General features: G+C 39.2%; 1 protein-coding gene across 1 annotated transcript in view; it reads left to right on the forward strand.

The window, feature by feature from the left end:
* Positions 1–847: 847 nt before the first annotated feature.
* Positions 848–17,110, forward strand: part of LOC129438749 (endothelin-converting enzyme-like 1) — a 32,657-nt gene continuing 16,394 nt past the window's right edge. The window contains exons 1-7 of the mRNA XM_055197636.2: positions 848–975; positions 10,364–11,112; positions 11,713–11,979; positions 12,084–12,152; positions 12,720–12,830; positions 13,548–13,640; positions 14,798–14,922. Coding sequence (XP_055053611.2) covers positions 10,492–11,112; positions 11,713–11,979; positions 12,084–12,152; positions 12,720–12,830; positions 13,548–13,640; positions 14,798–14,922 — 1,286 coding nt within the window. The 5' untranslated portion in view covers positions 848–975; positions 10,364–10,491. The remainder of the gene's footprint in view (positions 976–10,363; positions 11,113–11,712; positions 11,980–12,083; positions 12,153–12,719; positions 12,831–13,547; positions 13,641–14,797; positions 14,923–17,110) is intronic.

Consider the following 17,110-nt stretch of genomic DNA (forward strand, 5'->3'; position numbering starts at 1 on the left):
ATGATTCATTGAATTTAATCAATTTTTTTAAGGTAAGTGGTTGCAATCAATTTATTTAAGCAACATTTAAACAAAAGTTTTAAATTTTATTTTACTTTACTAATCTTTTTTGTTTAAATGTAGTTAAATAAATTGATTGCAACCACTTACCTTAAAAAATTGATAAAATCAATGAATCATTTTTTTCAGTGTAACAGTTTATTTGGAATGGAGAAACTTATTTAAAAATATTGTTTGCTAAGTCATGTTATTTTTTATTTGTTGCATGAAATAAAAGAGGAGTCACTAAGTCACAATAAGTGTTTTAAAACTTCTTGTAAACCTTCACCTTTTGTCCTCCAGGTCTCTTCAGTGCACTATGGCTTGGTTATATGCGATGTCCATGGTGCTGAACTCAAGCACATCAGGTGTTAGTAGATCACCAGCACCTCATCAGCTCTCATTATTTGCGACCCTGAACTCATTTGAACTCTATTTGTCTTTATGGAAATCAGCTGTCGCGCCAGTTTTATTTAATTTGTGCCTTTTTAGCAAATAACCCTCAGATATTACAACTCCCATCTCCGCTTTTTTGGAATTGCGCTCTCACACTAATTTGCCTCGTTTAGTAAATCTGACCCCTAATCTGTAAACTCACACGCGTACACCGCGCGCTCAGCATATCCAAACCGCCAGTGCGCGGCACAGACCCTGCGCGCTCTCCTTTCACACACACACACACACTGTCTGTCTCTCTCTCCCTCCCTCCCTCTCTCACTATTACTAACTCTCTCTGTCACTCTCCCTCTCTCTCTCTCTCTCTCTCTCTCACACACACACACACACACACACACACACACACACACACTGTCACTCTCTCTCTCGTTTATCTCTCTCTCTCTCTCTGCTGTGGCTCCGTGATTCTGTCGCGTCTCCGGGACTTTGCTCCTCGCACCGTCGCTCTCTCCACACACACAGTCTCTCTCTCTTCTCCAGGTGAGTGAATCTTAACAAATCCCTCTCTTACTATTTCTCCTTAGCAGCAGTGAGAGATCACGGAGAGACCTCAGCAGAATCTCACCGGTGCGCGCGCTGGACATATACAGACCAAATACTGCTGAAGCGTCATTTTAATGTAGTTATACAGTTTTATAAAAAAAATACAGCGGTGTTACTATGGTTAGTCAGAGGGGTTAGTATGTTTATATATACTACACTCAATTTAATGTTTATAATTACTGTCAGTTATAACCCTAACGTGAACTTGTTGCAGTGTTTGTTGCTTTTCCAAGTTTATGTCTCAGAAGTTAAATTGTGAATGGTGTGTGTATATCTGTGTTTGTGTGTCTGTGTGTGTTTGTGTTTAAATGGTCAAAAGATGAATGCTGGTATTTGATCTAATGCACTGTCGGTCACCTTAACATCCTCTGAAAGAACTGATTTAATTTAAGTCATAAATATATTTATTATGACCTAACTGGAGTATTTACAGTAAATTACATTAAGAAACAGCTCTCATGTTATATTGTAGAGTGTGCTGTGATTGTGTCAGATGGTAATACTGTGTATTTTAATGTATAGATCATATACTGAATGATTAGCATATTCATATGTGGTGGTATTGATGTGGTTTTACTTGGTTGGGGGTTAGGTTATCCAGTTATCCAGTTATGCTGGTGTTATTACTATAGTATATATAGTGTACTAGTAGTCTCATTATCTATGTGTCTGACAGATGTATCTGTGTGATTGTTAGAAAACAGGTTTATTGTTTTGTGCAGTTTATGAGCACACAATTGTGTGTGTGTTTTTGCATGTGTGTGTGTGTGTGTGTGTGTGTGTGTGTGTTTTATTAATTTATTTGACGGGGGGCAGTTTAGCCATTCACCAGTGGAGCAAAAGCTTTCTGTATAATTAAGTTACTGTCCCCGCTCCTGGCGCCACTGAACGCCATACGACTCTGTGTGTGTGTGTGTGTGTGTGTGTGTGTAAGGTTATAGGGTCAGCCATCATAATTGTTTTTGATTAAATACTGTACAAGAATGCAAACCTAAAGTCCCCAAAGGGAGTGTATACAAGCTTGTGTGTTTGTTGGGTATAAGAGCTTATGGGGAACTCATTGACTCTGGACCCGTGAGAGAGAACCGGACTCGTGCTGGCCAGTAGAGATAAGGCAAAACTCTGAACCCCAAGCTCGAGTCAGAACGGCTCTGTCGGACCACAGCAGAGCAAATCTATTAGAGTCGCGTCTGACCGAACGCATTACCACAACCCCAAACATAAATAAAAACACAGAGACCTTTCAGATAGTTTGATTCTCATTCTGTGCGAGTGTGAACCTCAGGAGTATCTGTATTTAACACATTAGTGCTGTCATGTTGTGTAAATGGTCATTCATCAGATGCTAAGAGATCTCATCCATTACACACCATCTCTGTATGTGGGCTAAGTGTTTAGGGAGATTTTGCATGTACATTATTCTGGATGTTCCTACAGGACATTTTATTACACTAAGATCATTTATCTCAGATGTTTCTCCTAAAATTTATTATACAGGAGGTCTCAGTCTAGAGCTAAGATCTCAAAAAGTTTGTTAAAACATAAATTCAATTCCTCATTGATTGCAGACATTGTGAAATACGAGCACAGTTTGAGACAGTGTTGAGATTTCTTCTGAAACTCTCGAGTAGACATGATGATATTACTGGTGTCTTTTTTCTCTGATCCAGAATGCAACATCAACGTGCAATAACATTATTGTCTGGAAATGTCTACTTACACATTTGTGTGTGTGTGTGTTGTTGAATGGTATGAATGCATTTAAAAGACAGGAAAAGAGCGAGATGTATGATGAATGATGGTTTGAATAGAAAGTGACATTTTCCAGAGAAACACCTCCACAGATATCAGGTGTGTCCAGTGAAACAGATGAGAGGTGGCAGGGTGAATTAACTCAGAAATGTAGATACGCATACACAATAACAAAATTTAATGAATGCAAATGCTCTGTCAATTCCTTTTGTCTTTATTCACACACACACGCACACACACATTTTTTCCATCAACACATTTCTCTCACGTTTGTCTCTCCTTAAACACACACAGACGGTGTGGGATTGTGAAATGTGCGGTGAGGTCGGCTGGTAAACCCATCAACTTTCCCTCCGGACGGATCCAGGATCAATTTTCACAAATTGCCTTAAAGTCACACACACTAACACACACACACAAACTAGAAGAAAGATTTAAAATAAATAGTCACGCAACACTTTTTCATTTGTGGTTGTGTCCGGCTGCAGCTTGTAAGGCAGTGTGTATGCAACGCATTCTTACCGTCTGCGCAGGCAGGACTGAACTGCGCATGCATATAAAGATTGCATACTGATTGAACACTGATTCTACTTTGAATATTGAGGTGTCTTGTAGAAAAATCACAAGAATGTTGAGTCACGTCTGCAATTGCTTATAATGTCTTCTAAAGTCTCTGCCTTATGATGCATTTACACCAACCGCGTTTCAGGCGTCAAAATCGCGTCTACCGCGCCTGGTTTGCTGCTTGAACAGCTTGAATGCATTCACACATGTAGAGCGGAGTAGACGCGCGGAAAAAGCAAGCATTTGACGCGCGTCAGGCAAAATCCGCTTCTTGTGGGAGGGGCAAGTGCTATGTGGTTGTCTGTTTGCAAGATGACTGATGTAGATTGTGCATTTATTGAGAGTTACCGGTTTGTATTTAGTCACCTTACTATAGGGGGAAAATAAACGGTGTGGGTCGATAAACGTCACGTCACTCAAAAGTGAAGTGTGTATTACAGCTTACCAGGTTGCCCGATGTCCTCACTGACACTCTTCCAAGTAAGGTCCTTTTTATTCCTGTCTCTATAGAAATAACAACTTGTGTCGTATAGCTCCGGGTGACTGCCTTGGACAATATCAAGCGTTCCTCCAGGTCGAATGAGTGACTCCGGGTGGGGCTGCTGCCACAGCAGCAAGCAGGCTCCTGATTGGTTAAAGCGGCGTGAAATTCCGCCAAAGTTCGGGCGTCAGTCGGCAATTCGCGTCAAACACAAAATGCTCAAAAAGCACCATTCGCGCATACCACGCACAACTTTCAATTCGTGCCTTTCGTGCGAGCTAGATGCGCGAATGAGGCGGAAACGCGTCTTCCGCGCCAAGCGCCTCATCCACGCCGCGGGACCTCCAGACCTCCTTCACATTGACTTAAAGCAACACTATGTAGTTTCCATGTAAAAATGACTTACAGCTCCCCCATGTGGTTGAAAAGCGCAACAGTGCCTGGTATCAGACACTCTTCTGCAGGCAGGGTGAGGGGCGGGCTGTGGGCTCTACCCTCCACCACCACTTTCAGAGTGTGCTTGTAGCAGCTAGGAGGTTGTTCAGGTTGCAGCAACAGTACAATTTGTCCAGTTAAAAGTTCACTGAAATAATTTTAGAGACATTATTTAAAGGTAAAAAACGCCTCTATCGCACGCGGTTGGTGTAAATGCAGCATTAGATGTGTTATTCAGATAAATATAAGTTTAACTAACTTCATCTCTTTGCCATGACATTATTTGACCTAAATGCGAAAACTGACCACAAAATATGTTTTATTGGGCGTACACACCAAACACGAATTCAATGACGCAAATAGACACTCGCACACGGCAATGCGAAATTGTGCGAAAACATGAGCTAATTTAGCCTGACGTTGCCATACTCAATTCTAGTCAGAATTTGAGTCTGATACCGCTCCATTGAGCTATAATTATGAGGCGTGTCTCAACCGAAAAATGCCTCTGCACTCAATTGGATAGACCTACGACCAATCAGAGCAACGGAGTGTGTGACGTATGTTGAAATTACGTCTCTGCAGCCTGACCGAACTGCTAGTTATTTCGCTACAATGACACTAACATTGTGATTATACTGAGTTAGCGAATGTACATCAACACCTATTATGTTTACAACATTTCGTTTATATCACAACATGAAGTATTTACTAAGTCATGGAGTATGACTAACTCTTACCATTTGTACGTTAGGTGAACTTCATCCACGACGATAGCTACCCATTACGTTGGCTTGAAAATATTGGAGCCTAGCATGTCCCTCCACTTATTTAGACACCACGATTCCAGGCTTCCAAAAAGAAGCTGACAACGACCGCTAATTATATCCATCTCGTCGTGCACGCTGAGTCGCATCGCCGTGATAACGTTAGTCATTTCAGTTGCGACCAACTTTTGCCAAATAGGAAGGACGGCAAAAACATCAACAAATGCTTTGCTCGCGTTTCTCTGTTCTTCTTTTAAATCAATGCTCTGTCGATATCTTTTAGAACAGACTCAATGTCAGAATCCACACAAATGAACTCTACAGCGGCAGCCATTCAACACACGCGCTCTTTGGTGACGTGGTTCATTACGTTACTGTTGATTATCTGTCCATCATCGTATAAAGCCCGCCCTGACAATTTGATTGGTTCGACCAGCATTTGTCCTAGCATAGTAGCTCCTCAACGCAGAAACCCCAGACCGATCTTCCCGTTTTCAAAATCTTGTGGGCGGGGCTAATATTGGCTGGCACCCAGGCTAGAGCTAATTGCCTCAAAGGCACAAAAAATTTCAACTCAAGCGAAAAATTTGCATCACACAAAGTTAAATCCCACAAGTAATCTAGAGCGAGAAACGCAATACTTCGTGTTTGGTGTGTATGCAGCATTAGACTAATGCTTGCCCCCTTACAGAACCAACATGATCTCACAAAGGTGGTTTGGGTTAGGATGTCGCTTTAACTATTGGTTTATAAAAAAAAAATTGAATTTTTAAACAGTTGTTGCCTGACATTAGAGTTAGAGTTGGGTTTGGGTTAGAATCTCATTTTTTGTTACAGAAAGTCGTTCTGACTCCAAACCCACGTGAAAATGGTAAGAAAATACAAAAACAATTGAGTAAACAATACGTGAAACTGACATGGAAAAGAAAGTCTGTGGTACGGACACGGACAAATGTGGAGATCCGTGACAATGACACGGATAAATGAGCAAATATTCCGTGACTATAACATGGAAATTCATGAGATCAGGTTGTATAGAACATGCAACATGTGCTTGTGTTGTTTTAAAAACTTTGTTTTGGGTGCACGCGAGGGGGTTTAGTGAAAGCTTGAGAAAACGTTCTTGGCATTTATTGAGCTAAAGCAAATTTTCATTCGAATGATATTATTGTGTCAGCTTTTAGATGCATACACACAGACGGCTAATAGCAGGGTTCTGGAGAAGCATCTTCAGGTGTTGAAATAACTTGACATGTCCTTCTAAAAACATGGCCAGCCTTCACCCGACGTATACGTACATAAACCAGCAATTAAATCAAATGCAGACATGTCTGGTGTCAGTAGGCGATTAGTCAGCTGTTGATGTGATTCAGGCTCTGCTGTCGCAACCGACACATTTCCGAACACAATGATGTGTGAAATTGAGCTCGCATTGCTAGACGTTTGTGTTCATGTACTTTTGGAGAGTGTTTTATGGCAAAGTGCATGTAAAAGAGATGGGAGGTGGGATCAGGTTGTGTGTGTGTTGTGGTCCATTAGCCGGTAGCAGGTTTTACTCTCTACAGGAGGTGAGCTTTGTCTGACTGGATTGACGCACTTACCAGTGTGAGGTTGATGGGCAGCGAGTCTCTGTGTGTTTTTGTTTGTGGGTAAAGACCTGTTTGAATGTGGCTAAGTCTCGTTCTCTTTACCCACTCAAGTCACATCAACTCTTCTACTTCTACATCCATCAATCGCTGCTCCCTGGAGTCTCTCTCTGTCTCTCAGTGTCTTTCTGTGTGTCTCTCTCTCTCTTTCTCTCTCTCTGATCGATCGAGGCCCTTGAGTCATTGGGCAGTGTTTCTCTGATGCTCGAGTGTCTGAAATCAATCTAAACAACTTTAGGAAAGGGCTTTAGAAACCGAATAAAAAACAAGAATCAAGAGCTTGTGATAAAAGACAGATTGATTCGCTTCTTTTAATCAGATTTATAAAACAGACAGATCTCCTGAATGCTGATTGGTTAATACAATGTTGTAGTGGTGGATGCTGATTGGTTATTACATTGTAGCAGTCCTACTAAACACATGATATAGAGTGCTGCAGTGATGCCAACTCAGAAGTTAACAGGACACTGGTTCCCTCGTTAAAAAGCCCAAAACATTTTTCCTATAGACTTTTGGATTATTGCAAATAATAAGCTCTGTGTTTAACAAAAGTTTCGGACACTTTTTTAATGAATTTTGAAGTGTACAAAAAACTGGCGACCGGTGACTTCTTTTACGAGGATGCACAAATGCGAAGCTCATCGAAACATGTCTTTATGTGTGTGGCTCGTCATGTCAAAATACAAGCCTGCTGCAGACGCTTCAACAGGGTTTATGATAAAAAAGACACTCACCTGTTCCAGATACTGGATAAATCTCATGTTTAATCAAAGTTTAGTTTAAAGTGAGTGTCTTGTATTTTGTGAACGTGAGCGTCCCTTATCATAAACCATTTCAACACGTGTGCAGCAGGCAAGTATTCAGACATGATGCACATAGGCACACATATTTTGAATTCCTGCCCCTCTTAAAGGTGACATAGAATGATTGAACGGAGTATTTATCCTTGTTCTGTGATGTGACATGTAGACAAAAATGTTTTTGTTTGGGTCTGTAATGCCTTAGAAGCTTCCTAAAAACCTCTCTATGTCATGGCACCTGGGTGATCGGCAGTGTATGTGTGTCTGTTTGTTTACCTTTGGTGTTGGTTCCTCACGTGTGCACTCGCTCCTCCCATTCGTTTCTCTGATTGTTTCCCAGACGTGTCCTATTCCTTTTGGTCTTTTTATAGTCTTGCGTTTTGTCCTTTGTCACGCGCTCATTGTTCTCGGTTGGTTACTGTCTCGCTCCCTGTCCAGGTAGATCCGTCCGCTGTAATTTATCTCACCATCTCTGCTCTCGCCCCAGGTTCAATCGCCGACATCCGGACTCTTGTCTCTGTCCAGGATTCTCGATCCTGTGTGTTTTGTCAGTGGATTACTGTCTAGTTTCCTGAGTTTTCGCGCAGTTGGTTGCTTCGTCTTCAAGCGTATACCAGCTGTCTTCGGCTTCCTATAGTGTGACGTCATCGGAAGTGGGTGGACCTCCTCGTCACTATTGGACTTCTTCGGCGGTGCAGTGTGAGAGACTCTTTCCCCTGTGGATTGTGGACTAGTGTGGATTTATATTTTCTGTCTATCTGAAATTAGTCGGGTGCTTCGTCTTCAAGCGTATCCCTACAGTATCAGTGTTATTTTCATTTAATAAACTTTTTGATCCCGCATTTGAGACTCTGATTCCTGAACTTTCTTGACATTTCCTGACACTCTAAGATAGCTCTATTAGGGTGGGGGATTTTAAACAAGTGGTTTTGCACCTATTTGGCTCCCCCTACTGGCTTAACTTGCAATCTCATTACTGACTGGCTGACTTTACTGCCACTTAAAAAATGTAGCCAATTATTTTAAAGTGGAGGGGCAGTTAGATGCCTGTGATGCCATAAGCATCAGTTTTTCGGATTGGGCCGTTTTCTGGCTGACATTTTTAAAAGAGGAATTTCTGTGAGACTGAGATGTTTAGCATGTTTAGCACTTTTTGTATGTTTGTGAATGTGGGTATACTACCATTATTCAACAAAGACAAGGTAAAAATGGTTTTTCATTCTCTGTCCCCTTTAAGAGAACTCGCCGGCCACCAAGAAATATAGAAATCCAAATTTTGACAAAAACATCTGCAAAGACTAACTTGTCGGGAAAAAAAACGTGTAGATGTCCTAAACGTTTGTTAAACACAGAGCTTATTTTTTTGCAACAATCCAAAAGTCTATGGGGAAAGGAATGGGCTTTTTTCAAGGAAACCAGTGTCCCACTAACTTTCAGGGTTGGCCTACAAAAATACATCATCACTGTAGTTCTCTATAGACGTTTCATCGGACACACATGCGTTGTCACGATTACACGTCTGGTTGGAGCTATACTTGGTCTCTGTTTGTTTAATGGTCTTGACTAGTGTCTAAACTGAACTCTCGAACAAATACCTTGAACATAACAAATGTTTTGGTTTCCTGAAGACAAGGGGAGACGGCGATCATGGATGAACTCTATATGAAGGGAGGTATTGCAGGCGGTTTGTAGTTAACATTGTATACATTATATAGTACATATTTTACACAGCAACGCTTGTTATCAGAAATAAACTACTCTAAAATGACTTTGATGTTATTTATTCTTTGCAGAGTTTACCGGAAGTTATGTTTGTTCCACGAAGCTGGTTGTTTATGTTGTTACTGCTGAAACGTCTATAGAAACCTGCAGGGATAACATATTTTTGTAGGCAAAATCTGGAAATGGATCTTGTCCCAAAGTCAATGCCTTTTTTGGCATTTTGTTTAAACTTTTTAAAAAAGATCCTGGGTGAACACAACCTCAAGATATTTTCACGTTTTATTTCATGACATAGCACATCAACAATAACCAAACTCATGGTTTTTACATGTCTTAAAAAGAGCGGTTGCTAACAAGTTGCTACACGGGACTACAGACATTTTTGAAACTTTAAAAGTTATCAAGCATGAAAAATCTCAAAAACAGTGTAAAATGGGCACAATTTCTTAAAAAGATTCATCTAGAGATGTTGGCAGCTTGGAGGTGATTACGTTAAAGTTGAGTTGGTGAAGGTTGTAAAATGTTTTGAAGATTATCTTGATGGAGAAAAGTATCATAACCTTTTTGCGATTTTCTTTTTTTCAGAGGGAACCCTTGTGAAGATTATTTAAAAAATAAAACAAAGGACAATAATATCAAACATATAATAATATTATAACATATTGTCTGGCATTAAATTAGCTTTTCTGACAAAACTATTTATGAGTTTGTATTTTATGTAGTTACCTAAAATGCGCTAATGACTGTGCTATATTGCACATTATGTCTAATGGTCAGTGCACACCAAAAGCGAATTAAATTATTAGTGCAAGTACATGCAAAGACATGTTATCGCACTGGGCGACGCAATTGATGGAAATCTTGTTTTCCTCACAAATAAAAAAAATTCAACTGAAACTAGTGGGAAATTTGCAATAATGAGCGTATTGATATGTCCAGTTTGATGCATCTATTTATATCAGAAAATAGTGGAGAGCACAGTTTTCATTTGCATGAGTGACGAGAAAAACAAGTAACATACCACGAGTAATCTAGACCGAGTAGCGCACACATTTGCTTTGCTTTAGGTGTGCACACACCATAATGTTTTACCATGACTGTATGTACAATACAGCACCTTCTCTTATTAATGAATCTTATTGATCTCTCTGAAAACAGGTCACAAGCTAAACAGAGGTGCATCCGAATACTGGCTGACCTCCGGCTGTTTGAGGCTCAGAGTTGAGAGGTCAAAGGTCATGCCCTCACTTTGATCCCAGGTCCACTCTATACACTCTCGTGACCTCATGTTTCACACCTTCCCCAATAAATCCAGGGCCCAGACGCCTGCCGCCATGGAGAAGACGTACTCCATGACGGCACATTACGACGACTTTCAGGAGATCAAGTACAGCAGTCGTTGCAGCAGCAGTACTCTCAGTAACGGGGTGAGCCTGCATCTGGGTGGGTCGCTGGACCGCTACGGCCGTGGACGGAGTGGGCGGGATAAATGCGTGGGCGGAACCGGTCCAGGGGGCGGGACCCCGGCTCGCTGGAGTCGACGTGAAATCTGCCTGCTGTCTGCGCTGGTTTTCGCGGCAGGAATGTGCGTGATTCTCGGCTGCATGCTGGCACTTAAGTTCCTTTCACTGGAGGCGCAGGACTCCCAGTGTCGTCAGGACTGCGTGAAACGACGCTCGCTGCTCAGGGCGGCACGGTTTGTTCAGGGTAACATCGACCCGAGCGTCCAGCCGTGTTACGACTTTTACAGCTTTGCGTGCGGTGGCTGGCTCAGACGTCATGGAATACCGGAGGATAAATTAAACTATGGAATAATCACAGCGATCGGAGAACAAAACCAAGAGAAACTACAGCACCTCCTACAGACGCCGATCCAGAGGAACGAACCTAACAGCGCAGAGAGAAAGGTGAATAGTTTCAGGATTGATCCTGTTTCATAGTTCAATTAAATGTATTTTATTTTATTTTATTTTATTTTATTTTATTTTATTTTATTTTATTTTATTTTATTTTATTTTATTTTATTTTATTTTATTTTATTTTATTTTATTTTATTTACAAATTAACTGTTTAAAATACATGAAAAACACTAATTTGTTTTGGAATATTGTTGTATATTTTTTACAAATGACTTATCTGTGAGCTATCTGTAAATTCATGTGCTCTCATAATCTTTAATCAAAAACCCAAATCTTCTCCCCTATACTCGAAACTCTTTACTTTTTACTTCCGGTCACATGGTATGGCAGGTGGGCGGGGTCTGGGAAAAGATTGCAGCGATTAGCAATTAGCAACATAACAACTTCAAACGATCCAATCAGATCTCAATGGATAAATTCAAGTCCAGTCCTACCTTTATTAATTTCAAAAGCGGATATACGTCACCACTGGTCAAAATAACACAATTGCAACTTCTATTTCATGGCGACTTTAAATATGCATTATTAGTGGTGTTTAAATAATTATTTAACATATATGTTTTAAAATATAGTTTTTCTGATTGACAGGTGAAAGAATTTTATCGGTCTTGTATCAACATAAAGGAAATTGACCGTCTGGGGGCGGGGCCTATGACTGAGGTGATTGACAACTGTGGTGGATGGGACCTGTCTGGAGCTCCTCCAGGAGGGGCGGGGTGGGATATTGGCTCCGCCCCTGTAAGGCCCGATTTTAATGAGATGCTGTACAAGACTCAGGGAATGTACAGCACGTCTGTCTTCTTCTCTCTCACTGTGAGCGTGGACGACAAGAACTCTTCACGTAACGCCATACGGGTGAGAGAAAGTTGGAGTTCTTCCAAAACCAAGTTTTATAGTTTTGCACTTCACACACGCACACAATTGACAAGTTTAAGTATATTTTATATGTGTGTGTTTAGATTGATCAGGAAGGCTTGACGCTGCCTGAGAGAACTTTATATCTGGGTCAGGATGAAGACAGCGTGAAGGTGAAACATCTCACGCCAACTCTCTGTTGTCTTTGTTTTCTTTTCTGTCCATCTGTCTGTCTGACTGCCATCTGTCTCAGCCACCTCCCGCTGTGAGCTCACATGTCTAATTGATCGTGTCACGGCTGGAGATGATGTCACAGATGAGTCTGTGTCCTTTATTAATGAAGTCACAGCAGTGTCTCCGTCACGCTCTGATGACATCACACATTTATCAGAAGACATTAGCTAATAATGCAATCTATGAAACATTACTGTATTACAGTAACATGCATTAGAGTGATACAAATCTAACAGGACTGAAGTACAACTTTAGATTTGATACTCATGTGATATATAAATAGAAACATATTATGCTAAACGAATTAGTGAAATTTGGCTATTTTAAGTAGCTTTTTTTGCAATCAATAAAATCTGATTTTCTGAGTGAAATATGACCTGCTAGACAAGTTTTACTAATTTTTAAATTGACTCGAAGCTTTTAGTATTGGTGACTCACATATTCGATTAGGATGAGATCTTTACACCTTGTGATGTCAGCAAAATGTTTTTTCTCGATGATGTCAGATTCTGGCGGCCTATAAGGCGTTGATGGAAAGATTGTTGAGTATGCTGGGAGCTCACAATGCCACGCTGAAATCTCGAGAGATCCTGGACCTGGAGATGAGACTAGCTAATGTATGTATCACATGTCTGTCTGTGTGAATCTTTTGAATCTGATTCTGTCAATCTATCAACTTTAAATTAGTGCACGGACAAATATTCTTATTTTTTAAAGGCCACCTATTAGCAAAATCCACCTTTACAAGGTGTTTGGACATAAATGTGTGTTGGCAGTGTGTGAACACAACAACCCCTACGATCTCCGAATCCCCATTAAACCGAAGCAGTCTCATTAGACATGCCGTTTTAAATCTCTTGTTATTGTGATGTCACACTGATATAGCCACTGACAGACTGGATACTTTTACCCAAAAGCTTTTCTTAATGTGTTACTATTGTCTCAGACTGTATTTACAGTAATTAGATATATTTCTAACCAAAAGTGCTCACTGTCTGAGGTAAGGAAGTGAGGAGCTGTAGCTCATTTGCATTTAAAGGTACAGACATGAAAAAAGCGCTGTTTTGCTCCCGCACAAATAGAGACATTTTATACATGCTATAGCAAATTATCTGTGCGGTATTTTGAGCTGAAACTTCGCAGACACATTCTGTGCACACCTGAGACTTATATTACATATTGTAAAATGTGCATAATAGGTGACCTTTAAAAACTGTACTTTAAAGAAAATGTCAGAGAAATTACGTCATTAAGTAAATGTGAATTTAATCAACATATGTGTGGTCGAGCTGTACAGACGTTCATTTAATAACTGTGTTTCTTGTTGTCACAAGATCACTGTGTCTGACTATGATGACCAACGAAAAGACATCAGCAGTATGTACAACCGGATAACTCTAAAACAACTCCAGAAAATGTCACCGAGCGTGAGTACACACATGATGTTTCAGTCTACTGGTTTTTTTACAGACCCTAGGACACATTTCTCAATACTTAGGTCACTTTTGCAAAACTCTTCACACAGTTCTCCTAACCAACTTTTAGCTTTGCAAAGCAGTTTATTTTACATTCAAAATGCACTACAACTACCAAAACACTTTATTCAGGTTTCAAATCAACTCATTCTTCCAGAACGCAAAGGTTGACAGCCGACAAACACACTTTCTGTGAGCTATCAACACTAACAACATGCAGCATTATACATTATACATTATCTCTGTTTTTAATTCACTGCAATATATGTTACTGGAATAAATCAGACATGATGCAAAATTCTTCAATATTTTATGTCATTTATTTTTATTCCAAAATACAAGAATTTGTAAACACACAAGCCACTGATACAGATACAATAGTAATGCTAATCTACTCGGTCCTTTTCCATTTGGCCAATTGTTTTTATATTGCGTTTAATTTTAAGATTTAAAATATATTACTGTAGAAATGTAGCAAATTGCTGTCAGTTTTGTATCATGTTATTGTTTTGAACATAAGTTTCACAGTTTTGAAAACAGTATGTAAACATTTGCAAATTGGCCTGTATGTATAAAGAGTTTTGGAAGTTGTTGTGTCTGAGTGAGAAAAGAATTTATGAAATTTGAGAGATGTAGTCATTGAATGCATTTTGTGCCAAAGCAATGATAATTCATCCTCAGTTTAGCGCACATAGACTTGTGTTGTACTCACTGTGTGAAGAGTTTTGCAAAGTGACCTAAGTATTGAGAAATGTGTCCTAGCGTCTGGAAAAAAACTGTAGTTTGATTAAAAGAATGAAGATAAAGATGTTTTTGTCTTGTAATATTTTCTGTAGTTCAGCTGCTACAGGACATTTATATTAACAGCAAGGTCTTCACACATACATACAGATAAATGTATATCCTGAATGCACTGCAGATCACTTTGGATTAAAGTGCAGATTATCATGCGTAAAGAGTCTTTGTGATTGTTTCAGGACGTTCTCAAGCTTTATAAAACTCATTGACAATAGAAAGGCTTGCTGATATCTGTCCTTTCATATAAAGAGCTGTTGTGAATGTACATTTGGAGAGATGAATAAATGTGGATGTTTTCTCTCTCTCTCTAGTTCCACTGGAAGCGTTTACTGGATCGAATCTTTCATGATAATTTCTCAGAGGAAGAGGAGATTGTAGTTTTAGCCTCCGACTATTTGCAGCGTGTGTCAGACATCATAAAGACCACATCGAAACGGTGAGAAACATAATGATGATGAGTAACATCTCAATGCAAATATTTTTTACATGAAACTGTGTGTGTGTGTGTGTGTGTGTGTGTGTGTGTGTGTGTGTGTGTGTGTGTGTGTGTGTGTGTGTGTGTGTGTGTGTGTGTGTGTGTGTGTGTGTGTGTGTGTGTGTGTGTGTGTGTGTGTGTGTGTGTGTGTGTGTGTGTGTTGATGCATGTGTCGACAGGCAGCTTGTATGTTGTCTTGTTTGTTTGAACATAATTGCATTAATAAAAAAATCTCCTCATCTTTATATTTCCATCTTTCTGTTTCTTTCTCTTATTTTAAGTTTGTGAAGATGACAGAGATTTCCTGGCTTTTTATCCTTCTTGTATCTTTCTATAATAATACGTTTTATCCCATAATAATCTCACAATGACCCCTTCCTTCATAATCACTGTTATTAAAATCACCATGGCGATGCATGGCTCTCCCACCAATCGGCTTTCATCTGCTACGCCACGGGCGCAAGGAAAAAGAAATGACTTTTATGTCTGTCTTTGTTCTCTTAGTTTGCTCTTTTTAGCTCTTTCTTTCTATCTCTCTTTCTCTGTCTTTGTGTTTTTCACGTTATGTCTCCTGAAGTTTGGGGTTATTGAGGCGTCTCTGCAGGCGTCCCTGTGCTTAAAACTTCACTCTTCTTCTTCTTCTTCTCTTTGTCTTGTTCAGTGCTGTAAGACGCCTGTAGGTCTTGTCTCTGCTGAATATACAGTAAAAAGTAGAAATGGTTTTGTTAAGAGTGCTTACAGTTATATACAGTACTCAGATCAGCTCTGACTCACATATGTCAGGATTCATCTTCAAAAAGTCAGCAAAAATATGACAAAAGTTGTGTTAACAAAATCTTTCACATTACGATCAGAAGTATCATCTCGGTCATTTCCTATAAAAACAAATAATAGAGTTCAGTCGGTGTGTTATGTGAGATGTTTGGTCCTGTTGTTTATGTTTGCTTTATGGGTAATTATAATGAAATAGTTAGTTGAGGTGATGATTGAATTTTTGTGGTTTATGAAGCCGTTGAGCTCAAGAATGATTTAATGTTTGTGAATATCAGCTCATGGTGAGATGTAAAGGTTTGTAAGAGTCATACAGATGTCCAATTCAATCCTTCAGTCACTTTTATCCATTTGAAAACTAAAAACATCTAAAAACTTTAACTAATAACCTGTCCTGGATTGTATGATTCTGATAGTTAATATGATATCAACATTTCTCGTGTGTTTTAGCAGATACTAAACAAATAAAACATGTAAGGAAGTCAATTAATTGACATTTTAATTGAATTATTTTCATACTATAACTAAGTGCTGGGTGATGGAAAATAATAAAAAATAGTAGAATGTTTACGATGTAAAATAGATTATATTTAAGTGTACATTGTAGTTTTCTGATTCTGAAAAGCTGTGAAACTATGATATGACAACCCAGTATCAAAAAATTACGTACCTATAGTCACCTAAATTTGCGAGTCTTTTCCGTGACACTGACACGCTTTTTTGCGTGAACATGTCACACATTTCTGTTTATGTGTCACTGTCACTGTTTTGTGATATTTTCACATAAAATGACATCCTTACCCAAATCCAACTCTATAATGCCAGGCGACAATGGTTAAAAATCATAAAATATAAAAAATAAATCATTAAAAATGTATATACCAATACTTAAAGTGACTTTCTAACGCAAAAACACAGAATCCAACCTATGTCAGTGTCAACGGAAAAGACTCTCCGGGTTGGATATGAGCAGTTTTGGGTAAGTTACTCAATAAATGTAATTAATTACTAGTTAATAAACTAGTTACTAATGACATCTTCAATCATGTATTTAGATTACTGTACAAATTACTCTCTCCAAAAAGTATTTAATGACTTATTACTAATTTCTTTCTAAATCCTATTTATTTAGTAAATGATACAAAGAAATGGCTCAAATAATACGTACATCAATTATTCACACTTTTTAGGTCCATTTCTCACTATTAAAGGTATAAGTTCACCCAAAAATGAAACTTTTGTCATCATTTACTCACTCTCATGTTCTTCTTTCTTCTGATTAACACAAAGGAAGGTGTTTTGAGGAGTGTTTGTAACCAAACTGTTCGTGGACCCCATTTACTTACACAGTATTCTTTTATACAGAAGTGAACGGGGT

Source organism: Misgurnus anguillicaudatus, chromosome 24, assembly GCF_027580225.2.
Source record: "Misgurnus anguillicaudatus chromosome 24, ASM2758022v2, whole genome shotgun sequence".
NCBI lineage: Eukaryota > Metazoa > Chordata > Actinopteri > Cypriniformes > Cobitidae > Misgurnus > Misgurnus anguillicaudatus.